Here is a 27,816-nt window from a genome sequence, read left to right as displayed (position 1 = left end):
CGGCTGTATGACCGGTCGACCAAACGATATTTTCGGCTGTACATTCAGTTCGTCCATGTGACCATTTCGGCCAAAAGCCATTTCCGCCTAAATGACCTATTCGAAAAACGCCTTTTCCATTCAGATGATCGATTCGACCGAATGACATTTCGGTCGTATCGCCTTTTCTATTAAATAACCTTCGATTGGCAGCGACTATTTCGGCCAAATGACTAGTTTGGTCATTTGTAGCTTTCGGCCAAACGTCCAAGTTGACCACACATGAATAACAAAAAAATAATTTCTCTTGGATGCTCTCTTTCAATAATCATTAAGCCAATCTTTGCGATTAGCGTTGCGCTTTTTAAATGCATTGAGTAGATTTTTTTTGAGTTGATTTTCTGAATTAAGTATTTCGAAAGGCATTCATGGTTTGATTTCTTCTTCGCAACTTCTTCGAAAAAATATTTGGTAGTTGTAGTAACAAACACCAGGTACACAAAAGTTTTTTTGTGAAAAATTCCTATTTTTGAGAAAACCCGCGTTAGATGTCTTTTGCCACACAAATTTTGGCGAATAACTTCATGCTACTGCTCATGTTCATGTATATTGTATATACGTTAGCGCCTGGATGCTGGTAGCGACGGGTAGGAAACCAGCAACTGTTTGTGATTCATTGAAGCTAATATAACTGTAACATGATTCGTATTACTAAAAATGAGCGAAGCCTTTGATCTTGATCTTTGACCAACGGCAAATAAGCATTGGTTGGATTCATTAAAATTGCTGCAAATTTCAGTTGGATTGCTGACAGTTTCTGACAGAATTGCTTATAGTATCATATTAACTGTTTGTCAAACCGCACAATATTATTCTTTTCAGCAATATGCTAAACATTTGAAATCCCACCATTTCTATTTTCCCCCACCATGTCACATTCAGCAAGTTTTCCTTGTTTCTGAAGAAATGGCTCATAAATCGCTAACGAGCATCATCCCCGGAAAAAAAATCCTTACCATTCATTCCTATTTTTACCACCCTCAATACAATCCACAACGCCATCAGAACAAACCCCCAACCCCCAGAATCACAGTTGAACACTCTCACTCAAAAGTCTCACTTTTCCTAACGCTACGCTTTCTTTTGTCATTTTTCCCTTGCCCCGGCTCCGTAGGTCTGGTTCCAGAACGCACGCGCAAAATGGCGCCGGATGCTGATGAAGCAGGAGGGCAAAATCATCGACTCGGACAAGGGCGAAGGCTCGCTCGATCTGGACGGATACGTGTCCCACAGCCCCGGGTCCTACATCATGGGTGGCCCCGGCAGCCCCTCCTCGCTGGACTAGTGCCTAAGGGTGGCGGTTCGGCGGATGCTGCAGGAACGCTACGGACGCTATCACCACCATCATCTCCATCAACCGCACCCGCACCCGCTCCACCGTCACGGTCAGCACATCGTCAATGGAGCAACAGAACCGGAGCCTTGTCATCATCATCATCAGGTTGGTCGTCAAGAAGCGAAGGATGCCGAGGGGCCCTTCGAAGGTTCGCAGGGTGGGAGTTGACTGGAGGAAGCATTAGCATAAACAAATTCGAATCCAAAGCTTTGATAAAAATCCACGAAAAAAAACTGAGAGGGAGTTTAATTGGGCGCAAAATATGCTTCGGTAGAGGTAGTCGGATAATCAGAAAGTTGCAAGCGGAAACAAACCCGAGCGCGCTCGCACTCCTGAAGACTAACGATTCGAGAACAATGATGTTATTATATTCAAATTCATGTTTGTGCTACTGCTGTTGGCCACAAGCTGGGTGGAAGAAATCACACCGAGGAGAAAAAAACATTTGAGGGTTTCCCTCGTCACTCACCGCTCCCAAAGGGAGTCACATAAAACTTGCGCGCATATGTAGAGGAAAAAAAAAGTTGTAAAAAGACAGTGAGTTGCTGGAACTGTCTTGGACTTACATTGTGATGGTTGCTGATATGATGGGCACCGGTAACGAAATGCGAAACGAGGCGAACCAGAAGAAATAAAACGAAATACTGGTGGCTGTTCAACCAATCTGATAATAATGTATGCACATATGATTACGGCTGCTGAATACCTACTACATTCGTACTTATGATTTGGTTACGTTTAGGTTGAACTTTTTTTTCAATGATGTATTGCCAACATGAGGAAAATGCTCAACAAGGCTCATGCAAACTCAACAGATTCACTTATATCGCATCTTCGACGATCCATCAAGTTTATTTGAGATGAAATAGTTGGAGTTCAGCTAAATCGCACCAACAGGCGCCAATGAAAAAATATCAAATTATTCGCCCAACTAGTAGTTTCAATTTATCACAGCTCCGTCGTAACAGAGGATGTCCTACAACAAATGCTTAATAAAATTATTTTAAGCTTTTGGAGGAATGTATTCACTTGTAATAAGACGAGTTTGTACTATTCCATTTAATTTTACTACTTTATGCTGTAGGGTAGTGGAATAAAATGCAATAGTACAAACTCGTCTTATAACAATGAACAAATGTTTGTATAAATTGAAACGATTTTACCTTTTAGCGTTTTTGAAATACTCTTTAAAACACATTTCTATATCCTATTTCGGTATGATTTTTGATCTGTGTCATTTAATACGATGAAAAATATTAGTTTTTTGTGATAACGATGATGATGATACTATCATCCATAGTAGCAAGGTTCCTGCTATAGTATGCCGTATAGTATTGTTGTTTGTATTTCATTAAAATAATGCTTCAAGGGGAATTTTTTCCTTAACAGTATTTTATAATACCAAAATTTTCTAGGAATTTTATTATCGCTTCCTCAGAATTGACAGTTTTACATTTAGAAACAAAAAAAATCAGAAATCCAATGAAAAGTTTTTTATATTTGATTTGAACCGCAGGAGGTTCATTTATTTTCTGGGACAGTTTTTACCGTGAAGAATCCCGGAGTATACATCAAGAAATATGCTTAGCAGCTCAACTCAAGTTGATCGAGTTGTTATTGATGGTTTTCTCTCCAGGCGAGATTGTATGGTTCTGCTAAGCTTGACAATAGAATCGCGACAACCCATCTTGAACAAACGATAAACCAACTCAGAAGCTTCAACTAGGTGTTTAGGCATATTCCCACCTTCTTCCAGACGCCTCGGGTACATTCTTGTTCAATAACGATACTCTCTCATGGTATCCTTTAATCGTGACTCAAATATCGTTTGCACTTGCTGCTGCCATGATATGACTCAGCTGACTAACTTCTAGAGCCTGGAGGAAAACCTCCGAGTTGACGTAATGTCACCCGACTGCGGTTTCGGATCCTTCACAAATGATCTTTGAGGCTTTGGCCCGATTCGCGAATTAAAATCAAATTCAACTTAAAAGTGACAGTTCGGAAATAATGAAAACCCCCGCTCATAAGAATGGCTGGTGCTACCCAGCAAGGACAACAAAGCATCTATCAAAAATGATTCAACATCAGAAATTCTTTTGGAAATTCCTTTGAGAATTTCTTCCGAAATACCTGAGGAAAATCCTTTGGATATTCCTTCAGGAATATCTACAGAACTTGTTTTGGGAATACCTTCAAAAATTGCTTTAGGAGAATTCCTTTAGGAATTTGTCCTGAAATAGATTTAGGAATTTCGGAAATTGCTTTAGGAGTTCTTTCGGAAATCCCTTAAGAAATTCGTTTGAAAATTCCTAAAAGGAATTCCGGTAAAATTACGGGGACCGAGAAAATGGAACACCTGGAAGAACTTCTGAATTTCTAAAAAAAATTGCTAAAGAAATAGCTGAAGAAAACTCCGGGGAGTTTCAAAAAGATTTTTTTTTGACAATTTAAAAATAAAATTCGAAATAATTCCTAAAGGAATTACTGGAGGTATTTCTAGATTTATTTGCGGAGGATTTTCGAAGAAATTTCTTGAGGAATATAGTAATGAATCATTGGAGAAATTTTCGATGTATTACTTAGAGAAACTTACGATAGAATCCGTGGAGGATTTTATGAAGGTATGCCCACAGACAAACAGACATAACACTCGTCAAATTTCCCTCGTTCACTGATTTACTGGTCAATTCAAATAATCATTAGTTGGCCAAACGATCACTCGTGGCGCGCGCATCGTTTTTGCTCGAGTTTGACGTTTGTTCACTACCGCCATCTGGTTCGTGATTTGCCCAACTAACTAAAACCAACAGATGTCGTTGGTGTTTGAACGACGATGAATTTGATGAGTAAATGTTCAATGTGTTATGTCTGTTTGTCTGTGGTATGCCCTTAAGAACTTTTGGATGACTTACCGAATTAATTCCTGGGGGTATTTTAACGAAAAAAAATGTTTGAAGGACTTTTCGAACGAGCTTTTGGATAAATTCATGAAATATCACCTGGACGAATACTGGAGAAATTTCCAAAGCAACTCCTGAAGTAGACTGGTTATTGGTGATGGATCAACTGCAATCCCGATATTTTTGGGTTTTTTTTTGGCATGAAGTCTTAATTCCAGAGAAATGTCTTGATTTCCATCAGAAATTTGTTAAGAAATTCTTTTCAAAAACCTATTCAGGTTCTTTGGAAATTCCTTTGAAAATTCATTCGGTAATTCCTACTGAAATATATTTTAAAATTTCTCCAAGAATTTCTTCCAAAATTTCTCCAGAAAATCCTCCGGATATTCTTTCGAGAATTCCTCCAGGGATAATTTCCCCAGCTCATTTGAATACTTCTCCAGGGATTCTTTCGTAAAATAATTGTAATTTTCAGAAATTCCTTTAGTAAAACAATGTAATATTCCTTTCAAAATTCCTGCAGAGAACTATTTCGGAAATTTTGGAATAAAGGAATTTCCGGAAGAGTTTCTAACGGAAATTTAAAAGGATTTCCTAAAGGAATTTCGTAAGAAATTTCTAAAGATTTCTTGAAGGAATTCTCAAAAGGTTTCTTAATGAAATTTCCAAAAGAATTTCTTAAGGATTTTCTGAAGGAATTTTCAAAAAAATGCTCAAAAGGAATTTCGAAGAAATTTCAAAAGGAATATTCTAAGGACTAATGGTATTCCTGGAAGATATGCTAAAAAATGCGGATGAGTGAGCGAAGGAATTCCTAGAAGAAATTTCTTAGGAAAATTTCGAAGGAACTCCAAAATTTTTTTCTAGATTTTCCGAAGGGATTTCTTGAGAAAGTACTGGCAGAATTCATAAAACATATTCCGAAGAAATTCCTGAAAGAATTCGTAAAGGAATCTCGAAATGACTTTCAGCATTTTCTTATAATTCCAATATTTGAATTTTCAAAGGAATATTACGAGCTATTTCCAACGAAATCCTCCAATTTATTTTTGGAATTCCAATTTGTTGCAATTTGTCTTCGGATATATCTTTCGAAATATCCTCGAAAATTCCTTCAGAAATTCTTTTAGGGATTCCTTCGAGAATTCATTTACAAATTATTTTAGGAAATTTGTTTAGAATTCCAACGGAAAACTTTTTAGGGGAATTCCTTTTATGAATTTCTTTATGAATTCCTTTGAAAGTTGCCTTAGGAATTCCTGCAGAAATTGAATTAGGAATCCTTTTAATTTTATTTAAAGAAATTGCATCAGCAATTATTCTAGGTTTTTGTCAAACAAACTCTTCCAGTAATTCCTAGAGGAATCCCTTCCGAAACTCTGGATCACGTGCTCCATTGTACCCCAGCTCAACTCCGCCAGTGATGCTGACCCTGATTGCAACAGAGATGATTTTCCCAATGCCGTTAAATGATTTACTCTTGGCACTGCATAAGCGTTTCACGGAACTTGCGCTGACGTGGATATTGGCACTAATCAGACAGACTCTGAAATAGGGACACATTAAATTAATATTCCCTTCTTCTGAGGACGCATGATGATGACTTTTTTTGACAATCTTTATCAGATAAGTAAGAAAATACAGCTGCAATCGGAACACCTTGGGGATTATGATTGGAATTCAAGTGCTAAAGACTATTGCAGCCACTTGTAGTATTTTATGTCTGACATAGAGCACCAGTGAAATTGTTGATTGTTGATTGTTTAGATGTAGACTAAATAAATGAAATAAATGAAGAGCACCAGTGAACCAAGTGAAAATACCCTTGCCGATGAATTGGTTTACCCATTCAGCACGACTCCGGTTAGGCTGAGGAGCTTTGTCCACTTTGAATGCTTTGGGTTTCCAAAATTGAAGTTTTGGTAATCACAATGACTTCCTAGAATCCCATCTTAATTCCGAGGCGTGTTTAATATTTTATGACAATGCTCAATATACATCGATTGATACACAATCGATTTTTTTGAGTGCTGTCAAAAGTCGAATCCCAAAATATTCGGGGGAAATTGATCCCTCTCTACGAACTTGCTTTGGTATGAATAGAAAAATGCTCTATGATTTTTTTAAAATATTGTTCCTTCCAAATACGTAGATTTTACAATTTGCTGTGCGTATTCATGAACAATTTTTGTTATGGAATTCGACAGCACATGCAATCTTAAGATTTTGGAAGACTTGATCCCCTTTTCATTGTTACTACTTGTTTTTTTTTTCAGGCCAACCTTTCATCAAATCTGCAAACAATTAGCCATATGAAAACAAATTTATATTGTTTTGATTTTTTTCGTTGTTGACATTTTTATCAGTACATATCATTTAGCATATTATGGCTTTGTACTGTGAAAAAATGTTAGCATTTGGCCACGTCAGGAAAAGTTATTCAAATTTTACGTGGATTCCAAAAAAAAAATCTTAAGAAGGGTCCAAACACAAACCGTCCTGTTCAATTTGAAAGTTTGTTAATCCAAAAAAAATAGTCATTACATAATGCTAGAACAAATCTACTTCAGTTCTCGGTAAAACAGGGGGTGATCAATTCTCCCCACTTTCCCCTACAGTTAACTCGATAATTATCGATAAAACAACGATACCTGCTGATATTAAAAAAAAGACAGGATCGTCGTCTTCGACCGAAGGTTGTACAGACTGAACACTTAACACCTAGCATGAGACAACGGACAGGACACACAACACCCAATGGACCAGTGGAAAGTTTTTTGTATCACGTTTTCTCCTTATCGGGGCACCGTGATGAACTTATGTCAAACCTTAAAAAATCACGTTAATAAAGAAATTAAAAAAAAAAAATAATAATCCTTATCGGGGCGGGAATCGAATCCACACTCCATAGCACATGCATCTACACAACTTATGTCGCTAACCTAGGAGTTAACTTTTTGAAATCGGTATGGCGGAAGGCATCTAAGGTTTGATTTCTCAAAATTAAGCACCTTAATCGGAAAAATATTTGGTAGGCGTAGTAGCGGACACCTTCCTACATAATTGGTACCAAATAGTTTTTCATGAAAAGTTTCTAATTTTGAGAAAACCCGCGTTAGATGTCTTTCACCATACAAATTTCTGGCGGTTTACTCATGCTGGCTATTTTGAGTATATACTATTGGGCCTGGATGTGACAGCGGCGGGAAGAAAATCAGCCACTGCCAATAATTCATTGTGAAATCAAGCTAAGAATTGATTCTCACAGCTATTTTTAACAACGCTGCACAGTAGGCCTGGCCGATTTTATGTTTGAACTACATTTTTGATGTGCTTCAAATATAAATATTGACAAGAAAAGTGATAGATGTAGTCAGATGTAGTCGAGTATATCACTTTCCAGGATTCTTTAACGAACTTGCTGTGTATGTGTAGACTAGATTGGACGACCTGCGAACTATTGCGAGCTTTTGAAGAGCAGGTTACAAGCTTTTGAAGGAATAATCCCCCTCGTTTGAGCAGCCACCAGCTTTGATCCCCATCACTGATTGAAGGATGAAAAGATCAAATCAACATCGTCATCATTTTTATTTTCAGCGACAGTACAACGTTTCATGAACCACCTACTTCTTTGTTGGTCCCACTCCATATTTATCGACGGATTCATCCTTGCCTTTTATTTAGTAGTCGGCTGGTTCCTTGTCGGTCGATATTCCATCTGCGGATCCATCCAGCCATGACAAGCATTCGGTTGTTGACGGCGTGCAAAACGCCCTCCGGAGCGACGTTGGAGATTTTTTTCGCAGAAAGTTCATGATGCCCAGCAACGACACAATCTTATTCATATTCTTTTCCACCATTTCTCTAGTGGCGCACAGACAAACATATATTTAACATTTTAGGATTTTATTATCTAAATCTATTGTGTTTGATTGAGTGTTCAATACTTTTTACTTTACTGATGTTTCAATCCGCTCTTGAAATTTGGTGCCACCCAAAACTGCAATGTTTCATTGTCTGTGTTAGGTCTGTGAGGATGGTCTCCTTCGAGTGAAACGACCATGGATGAATAAACATGCGAATATATGGGAAACGAACTTGAATCTTTCAGTTTGCTTGCAAGTCAAAATGGAAATGAATGAGTACCCGGTTGTATCGGTAAACAGCAGCATGGTTGGCAGCAATAATACATTGAACATGAAGCATTGAAATTGAATTTCAAATTTGATGAATGGCAGAACGATTTCATATCAGCAACCAGCCAGCGTGGTCCGTCAGTCGTCCACTGACAGCGCCCCATAAATTGTATACGTACTAAAAAGAGTAGCAACCGTTCGAATAAGAAACAAATACGAGAGATTGTGTGTATCAAATGTTGGATATTTTTCCATTTATGTAGATATGTGAAAGCGGAAAAAATATTCTTAGTTTCGATTTTCTTTTACCCTAGGTAAGAAGAGGAAATTTGCAACTCACAAATACAGACACTGTCCGAAACTAACAACCCTGTACAGAGCGAAATATTTAAATAAATTTTCTAGATCTCAATTTAAAATGATTCAAACCGCTGTTTCACAACAAAACAAAACAAAAACTAATCTACTACAGGAGAGCTCAAAGACACATTAATTAACATTTAAAACCTAAACAGAAGCGGTATACCATGACAACTCCCCAGTCGAGGAAACAAATCACATTTAATAAGTAGTTCATGTATAGTAATCATAGATAAGTAATAAATTGTGAAGACTTAGCAAATTGCGTCCACTTTGTTCGTTGACGTCTTTTCATATATGCAGCATGATCGTCAATGCTCCGCGTCAGGTGATGATTGATTAGATGTTGATGTAGTATACTTAGCAGTGCATTGGAATAACAATAAGCAACCCACGAAGGAAAGTAATCGTACTAAACACAGGCTTTCTAGCGACAAGCGCTGCTCAAATATGAGATTTAGAAGAAGTAGATGTTCGATGATAGTTGAACCGGTGACAGCGAAAGTGGTATATAAACCATTTTTGTCAATTTTGAGTTTTTTATACCAATGGCTTCTATTTGCCAAGATTTAGTAAGGGAATAACGAAAAAGAGATTTTTGGCAACTAAATCTGGAGATATGCACATTTTATTTTCTGGTATATATCACAATCGCCATTTCGTTGCCAGAAAAAGTGGTACATGTACAGTTCCACCCACTAAAATCAGCTTATTTAAAAGAAAATTTGGCAACATGACTGTTTTCACAACAGATTTTAATCCTATTTTGAATTTCAAGTTAATTTACTGCCGTTTAGAATGATTTAAAAAATGTACATGTACCACTTTTACTGTCAACGGTTTTCGGTTTCTGTTTCCTTTTGTTCCCATTAATAGTGGTACATGTGCAATTTGTTCCAATACACTTGAAATTTGCCATAAGCTTCGCTTATTTTTCACTACTATCTTTAGCTACATCAGTCATAACTTGTTGGTACAGTTTAGTTGCAGAAAATTGCAAATATGAATTTATTATTCGTTGTTTTTGGGAAAATGCGTCTCCTGAAAAATTTACTCAATGTAACATGTACCACTTTCGCTGGCACCGGTTCAGTTGTATGTAGGAACGCGGGGGAGAACACTGAAATGAAAATGCAGGATATTGCTTTATTTACGGTTTTAAGGGCGACAGTGATGTACATGTATAGCGCGTAAATCAATTAGGTACTTAGATGGTAAGAGAATGAGCCGATGAGAAATAATTGGTCGTCACGTTCGGTGCACGTTTATTTATATAATTTAACATTCAATAAATTTTCCAAAAACATAGAATGCGTGTTTTTTGTTGCATGACTTATCCGAAAGATTGTAGTGTTGCTATAATAAAAATTAAGTATTCTTGATGTTAAAATAAGTTGTGAAAATCCTATAGTGGGGAAGTATTAAACGCTATGGAAATTTTGTGTAGAAGATAGTTCTACCACGTCTGGTTTTATTTTTATTAGTTGGTTTCTGAAGATACAATAGTCTCAAACTTGGTCGTTGTTTGATGTACAAATTTTAACTCAAGAAATGTTTTTTTTTCTTTTTTTATTGAGGTTTAGCTCACCTCAAAAGGAATAAATGTTTTGTAAAACCATAATGGCAATAATAAGCACATTTCTATATAATCTGGTTACATCAACTTGATTGTGACCAAATTCGGTCGAATAACAGTTACGGCAACCGACCTGGAACATGTGTGCTACCATGGAATTGAATTTGTGATCACCGGTGAATGGTGGGAACTAGTGCTCTAGAAAATTGTCAAACCTTTAAAAAAAATCGATTGTCTTTTTTTGTTTTTCTCGTACACCAAGGTGTAACGAAAAGGCTATATATTCACTTCCAAGACGATTTTGTGATAGAAGGTCCGAAGACCCATAGTGTTAGCACGACTCAGCACGACGAATTGAGATGATGTCTGTCTGTGTGTATGTGTGTGCGCAAAATAAAACTCAATTATCGACGGGGAATCCTGTCCCATTGTTTCCTAATGAAAATTGGCCAGATCGGACTATGGGATCAAAAGTTATGGCCAAAAAACGAATTCTATACAAAAAACGCTAAGAAATTCTCACTCAATTTTTTTAGTATATCTAATCTACGAGAAAGGCAAAAACACCGCTAGGTGAATCAATCAGGGTTTTCTACTGAACAATACTTTTGTCAACGGAATACAATTTAGGTACAGGTAAGACAGGTCAGTTCTAACGATTTTGCAAAAAGATTACGCAAAATAATAATTAATACTTACAAATATATTTTGTAAACATAAAAAAAAACATTACATTATTGCAACATACGCCAGCTTTATGAATAATTTTCTGCAGCAACTACCGATCGACGGCCGCCACCGGGAAAAAAATCCTCTCAATGCCCCTTTCCAGTCACTAACAGTTTCAAAACGAAATAGAAAATTTCGCGAGAAAATTTCATTTGTGCGACCATTTTCAATGCGGCAAACAAAACCTTCTTCTTCATTAAATGATGGTCCTGGAAAAAGACCGATTAAGTGCACCATTCAGTATCAGTATGAGAGAAAATGTTGCCTTAGTACTGCTCCCACCGATGACGAGATTTCTGCGGATACCGACGACAGGTCATTGGCGCTCTGATCACTCTACCGTTGTAGACGATGGAGGTGTCATCTGCGAACAGAGACAGAATGCCGCCTTCTGGAGGTTCTGGCATGTCGGAGGTGAACAGATTGAAAAGCAGGGGCCCGAGGATACTGCCCTGGGTGACGCCTGCGACGATGTTGTGCGCATTGGAACTCGCTCCGCTGATTGAGACCCGGAATGTCCTTGCCGACAGGTAATTGTTGATGATTTTCACCAGGTAGCTGGGAAGATTGTAGCGTTGTAGTTTGTACACCAGGCCATCGTGCCATACAATGTCGACATCGAGTAAGGCCATGGCGGATGTTTTTGAGACAAACTTGTTCCGTCTGAGGACGTTGGTAACTCGAGTCAGTTGGTGTACAGTTGACCGACCGCGTCGGAAACCAAACTGTTTCTCGAGCAAGATGTTGAGATTTTCGGCAGACTCAAGTAACCGGTGATGAATAGCTTGGATAACCCTGAGAGAAGGCTGATGGGACGATAACTTCTGGGGGAGGAAGGATCCTTCCTAGGCTTCCGGATGGGGATGACTTTCGCTGACTTCCAGGACGATGGGAAGTAGCTGAGCCGGAGATACTGATTAAAGATCAGCGAGAGGTGCTCAAAGAACGGAGCACTCATGTGTTTGAGCTCGAGATTCAGGATGCTATCGAAGCCTGGGGCCTTCATGTTCTTCGATGATTTGATATAGGCCGTCAATTCGCCAGCTGAGATCTCCAACTCCTCGAGAAGTCGTTGGGAATCAAGTGGATGTTGTTAGCGAATCTATGACAAAAGGTCGAAAGACAAAAGGTCGAAAGGACAAAAGGTCGAAAGACAAAAGGTCGAAAGACAAAAGATCGAAAGGACAAAACGTCGAAAGGGACAGAAGGTCGAAAGGACAAAAGGTCGAAAGGACAAAAGGTCGAAAGGGACAAAAGGTCGAAAAAGTCAAAAGGCCGAAAGGGACAAAAGGTCAAAAAGGACAAAAAGATCGAAAGGGCAAAAGATCGATCAAGAACAAGCTGATAACAAGTTGTGTATTCCAAAGGAATTTGTGAAATGCATTTAACTACAAGCAGAAATTACACACTCATCACATAAATCAAAGTTGAAGAATGAGCCATTTTCAAAGAAGGAGTAATTACTATGACACAATTTTATGAATATCTAGATGGTTCTGTTAGAGATAAACTAGATTGTTGAAATAAAACCTGTATTGCACAAGACAGAGTTGTCCTATACAGTTTGCTCTTTTATTTTTCACAATTTTTAACAATAAAATAAAATTCATTCAAATGCAAATGCAAATGCAAAGTGCAAATAAAAGATTGATGTCTAGGTTTTCTAAATGTTACTTTGATCTGTCAAAATAGTGCACGCTACAGCCATGAAGACGCGTGCATTAAAAATACACGCCAGTGTATTTGATGTGCGGCGCGCGCCATTTTGACAAATCTAAGTGACATTTAGAAAACTCAAACATACATCTATTAGTTGTACTCACTGAATGAATTTTATCTAATTGTTAAAAATTGTGAAACATAAAAGATCAGATTTTTTGCCAACTGTGTAGGCCAACTCTGTTGCGAGATTGATTCTTTCCGTTTCAGTTTCTTGTCCCTTTCGACCTTTTGTCCCGTTCGACCTTTTGACCCGTTCGACCTTTTGTCCCGTTCGACCTTTTGTCCTTTCGACCTTTTGTCTTTCGACCTTTTGTCCTTTTCGACCTTTTGTCCCTAACCCGTTGTTAGCATGTTCGTTGACGGCTGCTTCGTGTGGACTGACGATGTTCTGCTCAAGATTGTGTGAACTGACGAAGTGACGACCTATTTCAGCGACCTTCTCTGCAGGAGTTATCAAGCGATCCTTAGAGCCATTATTGTCTAGTGGGATCAAAGGTGGAATGGGCCGAGGCTTGGATTTTAGTATTTTGGTCATTTTCCAGAACGGCTTGGCATAATCTGGGAGGCACTCTCCCATTATCCAGTATTTTGCGCTCGATAATGGCTGCCGAATGAGTGCCTTTTTGACATTCAAGAGGTAGAAAATATTTACTTATTTTGGTCAATGTAGGCCTTGATTAATTAAATAACATTGGCACTCACCAGATTGCATCTGATTGCATGATTGCATGAAAAACAGCAAGAACTTAAAAATTTCCTACATGTTGTTCATGGGTTGGTACGTAGCTTTTGTTATGTATTTTTTATATTTCTCCATTTTACTTTCTAGGAATATGAAAGCCATAATACATCAACAGATGGATAACCATGCAAAGTATCAAGCCATTTGTGCTAAAATTCGTAGAAGACACTGAACATATCTGATCTGATTTCGGCCAGTAATCATTGTTTGAAATGTGAACAAATTGCTAATGCTAATCAATTGTTGAACATGGTTTGGGCACAAGCAGAAGATTATTTGTATATTTCTTTATTATACTATACATTATACTATACTATATACTATTATACATTATCATCAGTTATTAACTTATACGCCAGGCAACCGAAGTTATGTATGTGTACCGCTGAGGCTGAAAAATCACCTGCTCGAAAGCTTCATTGTTTCATTGGGTTTCTTAAAAAAGATATCCACATTTTTTTTTGGTAAAATATTTGTACGTAATCTACGAGTAGATCGACATGGGACTGTTTGAATGAAATGAGGATATTCGTATGCTCCTATTTGAAATACATATAGGCGATCACGTCCGAGAAGGAATTAAGGTTTAGATCATTGGGCTCCTTGCGATTCTGATAGATTTACAGTTACAGTTTACAGTTATTGCAATATGTAATCAATGTCTTTAAGCCACAAAATCAGTCTATTCGCATAAATATATTCTTCATCTAGTCGAAAGCCGAGTTGGATTTTTTTCTATGTGTGGCCTTACTCTAGAAGTTTGTAATGCGTTTAATGTCGAAGTCGAAGTTCTGTGCATCTATTTGATTAGATTGAAGTTAAGGATAATCGGAAAGAAAATGATCGAATGAACCGGTTTTGTTATTTATTTGGAAATACTACTTGCATAACGCTATTGCACACATTCAACGGATGGTAATTATTCAGAAGCTATTGAAGCTCAACAATCTAAAGATTCATAGGACAAACGCGCATGTATGTAGTTAATAAAATGAAATTTCCAATAAAACCAATAAAATATTTATTTGGTTGATCATATAAGCACACTACATTGCGATGAAAAAGAATGACATTGTGGTTATATAAAGTAGCAAAAATATGAGAAGCTTTCGAATTCCTCATCCAAGATTATTCAGTTTAATTTGTGCACATAGAATGTTGAGAAAAACATGCAGCAGTGGTCCGTAATGTGTCCTTAGTTTCATCTATTTTACGCCTAAAAATGAGAAAATATTGGTAAAACTACAAATTTCATTCAACTAAAATACTTAATATCCAAAACGTGAATCCTTGTTTTCGTTAAAGATAGCTGACGTTTGTTTACTTTACAAATTCTTTTTTATCCATAGCAAACTAGATGAGTTCCAATGTTTTCTACCTCTTGAATGTCAAACTGGAGGGAACCCACGCCGCCATTACCGAGCGCAAAATACTGGATATGAGAAATCGTTATTTTTGAGGTCCACCATTCTGGCCTGGATAATTTTTGTGATTCGATTGCAGCGTGCCTTAAGTTCAGGCAGTCCAGTACGCTGGAACTGCCTGCGAGTGACATTCCGCAATCGAATCAAATCTTTGGTGAGTGTATCTATGTTTAAGGAGTTGCTTACCTGCCGAGCCGTCGGTACGTGTTGTTCCCGGGCCGCCGTGATCGCCTCCTCGATAGCGCAAAGCTAGCGGTCGATACTTTCCGGCGTCTCCGGACGCACCTTGTAATCGACGGTGTTTTCGACGCACTGCTGGAACCGCTGCCAGTTCACTCGGTGGTAGTTTCGCCGTAACTGCTGGTGCCGATTAACCGAGGAGCCCAGTTCCGCCACCACCGGATAGTGATCCGAACTAAGCTCCTGGTAGACGACCGGCTGCGAGACGTGGTCACTCAGGTTTGTTATGTAGAGGTCGAGGGTTGCGTGGACACCGGACCGACTCAGCCGAGTGGCGGAATCCGGGCTCAAAATCGTGTAGTGGCCTTCCTCCATGTCGTTGCTCCAGATGGTGCCGTTTTGATTGCCGCGACTGTTGCCCCAGGCTTAATGTTTGGCATTCAAGTCGCCGGCAATGATAAACCAGTTGACCAGGCCCACCCTAGCAGCCATTTTCAATGATGAACATGCCAAGAGTGAAGACCTGGTCGAAGCGGGTTTTGCAGCTTCGCAGCCGAGTGGCGAGCTGCGCGAAGATCGGCATCAGTTGCTCCGGAGTGTACAGCGGAGCAGATTCTTCCGGTGGGACGGCTTCGTTCTTCGACTGCCGACGGAACCCCGGAGGAGGGAGCGGGGGCCATGGCTGGTACCGACGATGCTGGAGCTTGGACCGATGCAGCTGCCGCTGCCAGTCGCTTGTGCGGCTGTAGCGGTGGGAGTATTGGAATCACACGACGGGGAGCCGGGATGGCTGGAAAGTTCACCTCGTTGATTACAGGAACACGGTTCTTCTTCGGAATGGTCCTGGTGGAAGCCTTCTTCCGGATTTCCAGGAACTCGGCTCGCTTTGGACAGTCTTTTGTGGTGGCCCGATGTTTGTCGCCACAGTTGGCGCCCTTGGGATCGGCCACCTCTATTTTGTCGCACTCGTCAGTCGGATGGGGTTCGCCACACTTGTTGTAGCGCGGCTTCATGCGGCAGTTCCTGGTGCCGTGCCCGAAATTGAAGCAGTTGGTGCATTGCGTGACATCGCGGTGCACTGGCCGATATCGCTCCCAGTCAACGACGGTGTAACTTATAACGCCGACCAGCTTCAGGTCCTTACAGGTAGTGGAGCCGTGCTCCAGATGGATCAGGTAAAGCTGGTCGCGATATCTCCTCGCCTTGTCGTGACGAGTACATTTCAGCCCCTTAGCGATTAGCTGGCGAATTTTTGGGCGTAAATCAGGCAGATCGCCCTTCACAAACACGGGCGGGCACTTCTCCTTCCGCTCCGCTTGCACCTGCGGCAGCTGCGATTGCTGCTTCTTCCTCTTTTTCGGCGGATTGCCGGCGTCATCAAGCGGCAACGGCGAGAACACGTTGCTCTGCAAAAGCTGCTTGGCACTTAGGCACTTTTCCAGCGACCGAATCGGCCACCGAGTCTTCCATGACGGGTCCGGGAGAAAATAATGCCAACGCGACGAAGCGAAAACGTGAACAGCGAACGAACGAGAAAAAACACTTGGAAAAAATGCGCGAGCAAAAAAACACGTCCGTACGTGCTGCTGTCTCGAACTGGAATGTGGTTCGCGAGCGCGGCAAAGCTGCTTTCTTGTATCTAATTAAGTAAGCTCATTAGCTCCACCCCTTCGTTATTCGTAATGAGTGCACATAAAATTTGCACCCATAACGATTAACAAAGGGGCGGGGCTAATAGGATCAGTATATTGAATATAAGAAAGCAGCTTTTCCGCGCGCGCGAACCATTTTGTTCAAGATTCTAAGGAGAGCGGTCCCGGCATCGGCATCAGTGGTAGTCGTCGGAGTCTGTTGCGTCCAGCGAATTGCGGTCCCAGCATCAGCCTTGGTGGTGCTCGCCGGCCTGTTGCTGCAGAATCATCGTCGCTTGGCCTCAAGTGTAATTTTCAGCAAATCGTGGTGAAGCATCGGGTGGCAATCAGCAACAATAGGATTTATAATGGGAGACATTAAATGGATTTATAATGGGAGGATTTAAATGGGAGACAGTGGATGTGTGACAAATAATCTTCACAGAAACAGAAAACTTGATGATACTTATGGTAGCATAGTGGTGGCTTCTGCAGTAAATTTATTCTTCGCGTTAGCGTTTGTAACCATTTTGCATAGGAAAGTGATGTTTTATTGCTAGATTGTGGTTAATATTTGGAAAGGCGCATGCGAGCAACGATTTCACTTGAGTGCTGTTCTATTTGACGACGAGTTTTCTGCAGCAACAACCGCAGCCATTGTTGGATAAATTTTCACTTTCACTTTGTTGAACATTTTCGGTAAAACAAATTCTCTCTCTGTATAAAGGTGGTCCGGACAAAAAACCGATTAATTTTAATTGTACCTACTACTCGACCGCCATCCGTTAATTCGTTGCTACGCGCTGCTGCTGCCTCCATGGCCGCCATAGACGCCGCCGTAGCGAACATTTTTCTTCCGCCACCGAACCGTTGTTACTGGGACCACTTCCAGACGGTCCACGCTCCAGGTAAGTGGACCAACCGTGAAATCTCGAACAAAAATGACGCATGCGTGCAAGGCACGGCTCTTTCTATGCACAGAGAAAATTAGGCGGTGGGCCAAAGGGTGCGTACCTTACATGAATCTGATGTCCGTGCGGGGGATGCATGAACGGGATTGGTTGGCTCTGAAATTTTTACAGGGCATGAAGGAATTAAAATATTCAATAGTGTGACGTTGATAATCCATTGTTTTATTGCAATTCGAAATTTGGTGGAGAGTTTTCGAATCGATTGATACTTCTTCTTCTTCTTCTTATTGGCATTACATCCCCACACTGGGACAGAGCCGCCTCGCTGCTTAGTGTTCATTAAGCACTTCCACAGTTATTAACTGCGAGGTTTCTAAGCCAGGTTACCATTTTTGCATTCGTATATCATGAGGCTAGCACGATGATACTTTAATGCCCAGGGAAGTCGAGACAATTTCCAATCCGAAAACTCCCTAGACCGGCACCGGGAATCGAACCCAGCCGCTCTCAGCATGGTCTTGCTTTGTAGCCGCGCGTCTTACCGCACGGCTAAGGAGGGCCCCAATCGATTGATACATAAATCTTAAAACCCCATTGAAAGATAAAGGCTAGAGTGGTTCAAAAACGATTTTGCTCCACAGCACAGCACAGCATCTGATTCTTCATCATGTTCTGAGTGTCCTCTGAAAATATGAGCTCATTTGGATCGAAACTGATTTAGCACAAGCCGCTTCAAGTTTAACAAATTAAAAGAAAACCTACAGAGCTAGAAGGAATATTCAACAGTTTTCACCCAACGTAAACCGAATGTTGATTAATCGCCCCAATAATTAGTAATCGATTTTAAGACAGGCTGCGAATCTTTAGTCATGATCGTTAAACTTCTCTTCTTCGTCCACTCCGTAGCGTAAAACTTTAGTTTTTAGGATTCCGGGACAGTCGGTCTCGTCGATTAAATGTTTTGCGAGGAAAACCGCTTTAGCGATAATTCGCCTTTGTACGAAGGTCTCTAGACCGAGTCGCTGGCAGCGTTCTTCGTAGAGAGGAAGGTTTGTTGGATCGCTCCAGGGAAGATTACGAAGCGCGGAAGGCCGTTTGGCCGAAACGGTAGATTGAAAGGAAAGGCCGTTTGGCCGAAAATATCATTTGGTCGGACGGGGCATTCTACCGGCAATGTCGTTTGGCCAAAATGATCGATTAGCTGGGAATGTCATTTTCCCAAACAAGTCGTTTTGCTGAATATGCCGATTGGTTGGAATGGTCGTTTGGCATAAAGGGCCGTTCGACCGAAAACTTTATTAGTAGAAACATGTCTTTCAGCCAAAAATGTCGTTTGGCCAAACAATAGTGAATGTGAAAAGTGCGAAGTGATTACTGGTAATTGAGAAGTAGGAAATAAATAGTGCGAAGGGAAAAGGGAGTAATGAGGAGAAAGGAGTGAGACGTCTCACGCCTCACAGACTGCGTTTTTAACATAGTATTTTAAAAGTTATTTATTGAAAGCTTGTCTATGCCCGCCATTGCATGAGTATGTATTTTGTGTGGCAAGTACAATGGATACACTATGCCCAAGAGATCGAGAATATTTCCAATCCGAAAACATCTTAGACCAGACCGAGAATCGAACTCGCAAAATCCGGATTGGAAATCCTACGGTCTTGGTCGCAAGGCTAACTGGAGACCCATTCGGAACGTCTCCAGGAATGAGATATTTCCCATCAATCATTAAGCCGAAATGTTATCACGAGTTGAGAAAGAAATTCTTTACACAACCTGAGTAAAACTTTACGCATAATTAGCAACCCAAGTCTGAGAGATCAATATAATTTTACATTTTCCAACAATAAGTTTGATACTTTACCGAACAAATGGTCATAAAAGTTATGTCATTCAATTCATTGCAAATAATTTTGATGAACTTTCAAAACCAATTGAATTATACGCTAAATTAAAATGGACTCTTCTGGTATACATTTTTAATTTTGGAGGTCACACATTGATCTGTAACCCCTCATTCACAGAAATGCGTGCGCTGGAGTTCACAAAGACAATCACTGCCCAAAAAGTAGTATTCACTGGCTTACGAAATACTTGTCTGATATATAACATTGGTGACGTATACCTCAATAATATTAATGCAAACGTAAATCTTGGCTAGACTGATTGATGCTCAACAAATGCCCGCCCAGGCATAAATCATAAAGGTAGTTTAGTTCATCATAACGGAGTAGCTTTATTACAATGCAGAATATTATTTCATATGTTCGAATGCCGTGATGTATTACACTAGAGGCATTCCACGGGGGCATGTCAGTCGATCCTGAGCGACCATTTCGAAAATATTTGAAACTCTGCACAGTTTTTCAATTTCATCTAAATCGTCATTTTTCGATATCAAATCTTCATATTGAGTCACGACTAACTTTTCAAAAGGGTGTATGTGAAAATGGTTCAAAAATATTTAAAAAGCTGCACAGCAAAAACGGAATGTTTGATTGTTATGATTTTTTCAGCAAAGTTAGACAACTAAATGGTGATTCTTAAGAAAATGTGCACAGTAAAAAAAATTTTTTTTTTTGCCTTTAAAAATATCATTTTTGTCACAAAAACTCAAATATCTCAAAAACCCTATCTTTTTTCGAACGTAATTTTTAGGGAAAACGGTCCATTATATTAGCTATCTACCATAAAAATTTGGTGATGGTAAACTAATAAACAAAAAGTTATGACATTTCAAACATTTCACAATTTTCACATTTAGTAAAAAAAATTTTTTTTCTGTATAAGTTATTTCGAGAATTGCAGTTTGATGCAGATTTTATTGTTAAGGGACGTGATTTAAACAAGTTGTTTTCATGATATTTTGATTTAATTATTCATAGCATCTATAAAAAACTTAGACACGATCCAGTGTTGTGATCAAAAGTATTGATAGTGTCATAATTTTCATTGCACGTGACTGGCGAAAAATTCTTTTAATAGTTACCTGTTGATAATAACGTTGATAGAAACATATCAGAAATGTTATTTTTAAGACAAAAGCTGCAAAATCAAAGATTTATATACACGTGTACGTCTATAGTTTACCTGCAAAAAATATACCTCTTAGAGAATAGACTTTATGATCGGGAGGAAACGGGTATCTTCAACAACAACAAATGCATGATAGGTACATACCATGACAATGCTCACGAAAAAGCAAAAAAACTACTACTACTAAGGTTGTTGAAGATCTTATAGTAATTTTTTTCTTCAGTCAAGCAAATGACACCAAACTAGTCAGTAAAAACTTAAAAGTGATTTTGTTTATTGAAATATTACGAACAACATGAGTAGCCGCTTTCTCAACTGTTGTAGGCCGTTTGATGGAAAAAAGTGTTCAAAAGAGTTACGAAATCTCACCGAAAGCACCATAGATAAACTGAAAGCGACTGGTTATGCTCCAATGTCCACATTGAATACAAATTTACGCATTTGCACGTTCTGCCGTCTAAACGTTGACAAAAGAGCAATCTGTATATCATCGGTTGAGCAGAGCGCAGGAAGTTCGAAAACGACAGCAACTGAGGAATTGCCAGAAGTATTATGCTGAGAGCCTTGCCACCGTACCATCAGCGAAATCTGTTTCAACAAATCAATCGGAAGATGAGTGTATCCAAAAGGTCAACATCGAACGCTTTAACGAGGGCATAGCTGGGATAAAAGTGACCTGATTAAATGGAGTAAGATGGACTACGTTTATTACCCGGAGAAAAAATACCGTGAAATAAACGAAGCTGTACGAAGAAACCTCTTCAAATTAGGACCTGATGATGTGGAAAATACGGACTACGATGAGGTAATTATAAATATGAAGGAAAGGTTCTCGAATGCAGCCACGACAAGGAAAGAAAAATTATTGATTTTGTCGATGCTGCCAAGTTCGTGGTCTATTCAGGATGCCATTGATGAGTTCCAAATCAATAGAAATATAGTAAAAGAGGCAAAACAATTGAAGAATAACTGTCTTTCAACCAAAAATACTAGCTCTAGTACTGCATTAACAGATGAGACAAAAGAAATAGTAGTTCAATATTTTGAAGATGATGAAGTAAGTCGAGCTATGCCTGGTCAAAAAGATTATGTATCAGTAAAAAAAGATGGAAAGCGTCAAGCAAACCAAAAACGATTAATGATGACGACTTTGAAAGAAGCGTACACACGCTTCAAGGAAATTCACGATAATATTAAAATAGGTTTTTCCTCATTTGCAAGCCTTCGGCCAAGGCAATGTAAGCTTCTTTCCAATTCAGGAACACATAATGTGTGTGTGTGCACAACCCATGAGAATATTAATCTTATTTTACATAGTTTGAAAAGAATCAATTTAACAAAGGATATTAAAATGTTAACTGGTAGTCTTTTGTGTGAAAATACAACATCAAATTGCTATCTACGATCTTGTTCGGATTGTCCAGATTCTTCATCATTGGAAAATACTTTATTCGCTGAGTTTGAAGAAAAATATATTGATCAGTTATCATTTGAGCAATGGGTGACCACGGATAGGTGTGACATAGAAACTATTGTAAAACCTGTAGATGAGTTTGTGTCATATTTTTGCTTGAAATTAGAAAGTTTAATCCCTCACGATTTCAACAAACAGAACAATCCAGCTTTTTAAAAATACGAAAAATACATTACAAAATGGTGAATTTTAGTCATTTGTGATTTTTCTGAAAATTACAGCTTTGTATTGTAAGATGAAGTGCAGTCCCATCACTGGAACGTACAACAAGCTACAATTCATCCATTCGTTATTTATTTTAATGGAAGTACGCAAATTGAACACTTAAGTTTTATTATAATTTCCGAAGATTTAAGACACGATTCAGTATCCGTAAACTTGTTCATTGAAAACATGATTAACTTTTTACGCGTTGATAAGCATAAAGAAGTCAAAAAGATATATTTCATGTCTGATGGAGCAGCGTCGCAGTACAAAAATCGTAAGAATTTTTCGAGCCTATGTCAATTTAAATCAATGTACGGAATTGATGCAGAAGGGCAGTTTTTTTTGCTACGTCACATGGCAAAGGTCCTTGGGATGCTATTGGAGGAACAATAAAGCGCATGGCCACAAGAGCAAGTTTAGCCAAAGAACGTGAGCATTCAATTAAAACTGCGAAAGAACTTTTGATTGGGCAAATCGTAGAAAAGAAAAAGATTTAACCAAATTATCATTTTGTTTTACTACTACTGAAGAGTACGAAATAAAGGCTTCAGAGCTCAGCGAGCAATTTAATAACGCGAAAACGATCCAAGGAACCCAAAAATTTCACTGTTTCATTCCATTGTCGGAAAATAAAATTAAAGCAAAACTATACTCAAACTGTGCTGATAATAATTCAAAAGTGTTCGATATTTTAAAAAATTTGAATAAAAATATAAGTATTAATAATAAGTATTAATAAACTGTTTTCATGATATCATAACCCATACCAAAATTCAAACCCAAAACTCTTAGAGTTTCTATAACAACATTGTGTAACTGCCACATTTAATTTAATACTTAGGATAATATTAATTCATTTTTATTTATTTATACATATAATATTTATACATATAATATACATAATATCGATGAATACATAAATATGGAATATCATACAAACAACTTGTTTAACTCACGCAAGGCCCTTAACAATAAAATCAGCATCAAACTGCGATTCTTGAAAAAAGAATACACGGAAATTTTTTTTTGTTTACTATATGTGAAAATTGTGAAATGTTTGAAATGTCATAACTTTTTTGTTTATTAGTTTACCATCACCAAATTTTTATGGTAGATAGCTAATATAATGGACCGTTTTCCCTAAAAAAATTACGTGAGATATTTGAGTTTTTGTGACAAAAATGATATTTTTAAAGGCAAAAAAATTATTTTTTTTACTGTGCACATTTTCTTAAGAATCACCATTTAGTTGTCTAACTTTGCTGAAAAATCATAACAATCGAACATTCCGTTTTTGCTGTGCAGCTTTTAAATATTTTTGAACCATTTTCACATACACCCTTTTGAAAAGTTAGTCGTGACTCAATATGAAGATTTGATATCGAAAAATGACGATTTAGATGAAATTGAAAAACTGTGCAAAGTTTCAACTCAATAGAAAATCATGAATTAAAAATTTTCTTAAATTTTGATGCTGTTGCTTGGAATCGCTCACTATGAGAAACTCATGTCACAATGACGAGAACAACGATATTGCTATCGTCTGTTTTATTTGATTTCCACAAAGTGACTCGGATTATTTGGACCCATCTGCCAAGGCCTCTTCTGCTGCAATTCAACCGAAACAAAAAAACAACAGACATAATAATTTATTATCATGAGAGGCATAGTCAGAGTCAGAGACTGTCACATAACAGATATATAATCGTAGAATCATAAATTTGAAACATAAGACCTCTTTCTCGGATGGTCTCGTGATGAAGACAGCCACGAGGTAACGGCCGCGGAGCAGGTGGCCCGAGCGGCACCGGCGACGGAGGAAAGTCCCTATCTATGTTCGGGACCGCACCGCACCAGCGACCTTGCGACAAGTGAATGCGTAAACTCTTTCGGGATCATCGCATCGCATCGCCCTGGCGCAGTGCCTTATACCGGCCAGATAAGAAAGGTTACGCCAGGAAAATAATATCATCCCAAGAGCCGGGTAAGCTGATACTCGGTGTGTGTCGAATCTCGTTTTCGAGCGAGAGAAGAAACCCGAGTGATAAATGAGGGAAAAATTGGACTTTCATGTAGAAGTCGAAGGCGACCGAGGCTGGCTCGCTGGTGGTGTATTAATTCGTCATATTTCTCGACATGGAACATTAAACGGAACAATTTCGTTCTGTATCAGGGTCGTGTCGGGTACCTCCCTACGGATTGCTGAAGATCTTCGCTGTTTGGCATTAGGATTTCCTAATGCCAGCAGCGATAGTATTATTTGCAATTAACAGCTAGGGAGAATGGGCTTTGACTGTGGCAACTGAGGAAAGTCCTCAGAGAGCAGTTTCATATTACGATCAAGCGCCTTTGTTTTTATTTTTGCCTTCCTCGAGTAGTTTCTTAGGTACTTGGCTATTCTAACGAAAAACGATTTTTCGATTTCGATCCTTTCAGTTTGGTTAATTGTCTGATGTCTTTTCCTGTGTGCGCAAAACAATAAAATGAAATAAAGTATATTTTGGTAAAAAAAACATGCATTTACAAAATATCTGGCAAAAAAATTAAATCTTGAAATTCTGATTTCCAGGAGAAATGTTTCATTGTATAAAGCAAATCTTGTCAACAATATTGACATTTTAAATAATTCTAGATTCAAATGCAATTATGTCCAAGCATCCATAAAACTCTCAATTACTTCTGATTAAAATCATATTAATAGACGTGCGCCCTGTACAAATTGATGCCTCTGAAGTAGGAGTCAATCCCTTTTTCCATCATAGGGAATATCAAGTGCCGGCCACATTTTTCTCAGCAGGATCTATTCGTGCAAGCGGACATTTTTAATGAGTGAACTAACCTGGGAACAGAGTGACTGGCATAAAATAAGTCTAAAAGATCTGCTTCCTACAATCTTCACAGGACGAAAGAATGTGGAATAAAAAATAATGAAACCGAAAATACACCGCCACCGAATTAGGTACCCAACCATCTGACTGACTGACTGAAGAGCATCATTTGACTCCCGTCGAGTGTGCACGTGCAACGTCGAAATAATGAGCTTCGACCAACAACGCCCGAGTAGGACTCGGATGGCGATGACGACGACGTCGACAACTAGGCCCGTTAGCACAGGCAGGGACATAGTTCTTCCGGCGCTAGGGCTGATGGGAAACACGTGCGCCAAACATAACCTAACCTCGGAATCCTATTCAGCATTCACACGCAGCCGAGCGTACGCCTCTTGCGCTGCGAGGATTATGTAAGGATGTAACGATGCTCTTTATGAAGTTGCTCTGATGCGCGGCGGTTCGAGAGAACCGTACCTAGTGGGTAAATGAATTCGTCATTATGATGCTCATGATGACGGAAGGCGAAAAGTAAACGTCCACCCGCCGCATCGAGTGGATTGATATTCGAGCCAGCGCTACTTCAAAGCCTGATCCATTCCATTCCATCCCGACGTAACAGTCAAAATTCAGGGAACTATGGGGCGAAACAATCAGAATAAGCGCCGGTGCATGTGAAGCAATTACAATAAATGTAATTTAAAACATTACTGAAATAATAGGGACGTTGAAAATTTAAAATTGTCCGCATGATTTGAGAATATGTAGCCACAAACTTACGATTTTCTGAAAAAGTTACGTATAATGATAAAAATCTCCAATATTTCAACAATTTTCAGCTCGGTAGACCCATAGAGCCACCAGTGTAACCGCGTCCGTTTGGTTCTATATTTAGGTAAAAGATTTTTGCCTTTCTCGTATACTAAGTATACGTAAAGGCTAAATGATCACTCCAAATCCAAACTTTTGATAGAAGGCTCGGAGACCCATAGTGTTATATACCAATCGACTCAGCTCGACGAATTGAAGTGATGTCTGTTTGTGTGTATGTATGTGTGTGTGTGTATATGTGTATGTGTACAAATTTTGTAGACACACTTTTTGGAACTTAGCATTACCCGATTTACTCGCAACAAGTTGCATTCGACGGGGAATGTGGTCCCATTGTTTGCTATTGAAAAATGGCCTGATTGGACATTCCATTTCGGAATTATTGACAAATTATTGTCTTCTTGGAAAAAAGAATTCAAAACCGAAAAAAAAAAATTTCAAGTATGGTGGGAATGCATAGTAATTAATGCAGTAATTATTGATCTGCGGACTATGGTCACAGAAGTAATGCGCAAAATATTATTTTTAGCATAGCATTGCATAGCACGAACCCTTGCACAAATCGTAGATGGAGTTAAAGAGACATATCCACGGTAATTGTGGATCCCACTAAAACCTACAATTAGGCGGACTCGATTTTCTCAATACACCTGGCCATGTCCTTACAAGTGTTTTTATTTATATAACAGTCCTATCTCTGCTTAAAAAAAGCGATCGGAACCGAAACAGCCTTCACAGACGTAGGAGGTGATAAAATGGCGGACATAAATAATGAATATGTGTAATAGATATAAATATACAATGGAAAACAATTAAAATATGGTTTGATCTCACCTGAACTGCAACACGGATTAAAACTAGCGCGGTTGATGACAACAGTATGCATCCCATCGCGCTTGCTTCCCTCTGCACGACTGGTATCAAGGATGATGATGCCGCGTGTACCCCAAATTGACCTCTCTGCGATAGGGTCTATTCGCCAACACACAGAGGGACTTGCCGACGCGGTGCCTATGCCTGTCCCAGCCTTGACGAGGACCCCTTTCCATTCTCGGGCTCGGAACCCGCCCGGTTGATCGACGCCGCGAAAGTGACGATACCATGTTGTTCTTCGCGCGGCCACTTGTTCGATAAAAGGATCGAATTCAACCACAGGGCATGACCACTGGTATGACCCATGAAGCCGACTGCGAACCCTTGAACCACCTCTTATTTGCACCTCAACTAGCCATTCCTCGAATCCACCTTCTGTGTAGCTCCGAGACCATTTGGACAATAGCCGATAAAACAGCGTTCCAGCCAACTTCATTTTTACACATTCTCCGAACTAGGTTGTCCGGGGTAGTGTCGAGACCACATGTGGCAAGCATGTGGTCACGCATTGTGCGAAAACGTGGGCACACGAACAACACGTGTTCCGCCGTTTCCTCTAAACCTACGCACACCGGACACTCAGGCGAGGCCGAGTGTCCGAACCGATGGGGTGCCTGCTGTTCGCAGCTTTGCTGGAACAAATCAAACAATTGGGAGGGTTCGTGCAGCATTGTGCCTTATGTCCCTCCAATCCGCAGCGTCGGCAGAGATTGCTTCTGTCAGGGCCTTTGCAGTCCTATTGCTTGTGGCCCGGTTCTAGGCACATGAAGCAAACTTCGGATTGCTCGTATATGCCCACAGGGCACACCGACCATCCCACCTTGACGCTCCCTAACTTGACTACCTTGGAGGCGTACGCTGCAGATAGCTGAATCAATGCT

The 27,816-nt window shown here is 39.4% G+C and overlaps 1 protein-coding gene across 2 annotated transcripts in view; it reads left to right on the top strand.

Moving 5' to 3' along the window:
• The window catches only part of LOC134212640 (protein apterous), a 285,114-nt gene extending 275,037 nt beyond the window's left edge, over positions 1-10,077 (top strand). For both annotated transcript variants that reach the window (XM_062690667.1, XM_062690666.1), the window contains one exon: positions 1,154-10,077. In XM_062690667.1, the coding sequence (XP_062546651.1) occupies positions 1,154-1,324 (171 nt within the window). In that variant the 3' untranslated portion in view covers positions 1,325-10,077. The remainder of the gene's footprint in view (positions 1-1,153) is intronic.
• The last annotated feature ends 17,739 nt before the right edge of the window (positions 10,078-27,816 follow it).

The sequence above is a fragment of the Armigeres subalbatus genome, chromosome 2, assembly GCF_024139115.2.
Source record: "Armigeres subalbatus isolate Guangzhou_Male chromosome 2, GZ_Asu_2, whole genome shotgun sequence".
Classification (NCBI taxonomy): Eukaryota; Metazoa; Arthropoda; class Insecta; order Diptera; family Culicidae; genus Armigeres; species Armigeres subalbatus.
This window is presented reverse-complemented; position numbering and strand designations above follow the sequence as displayed.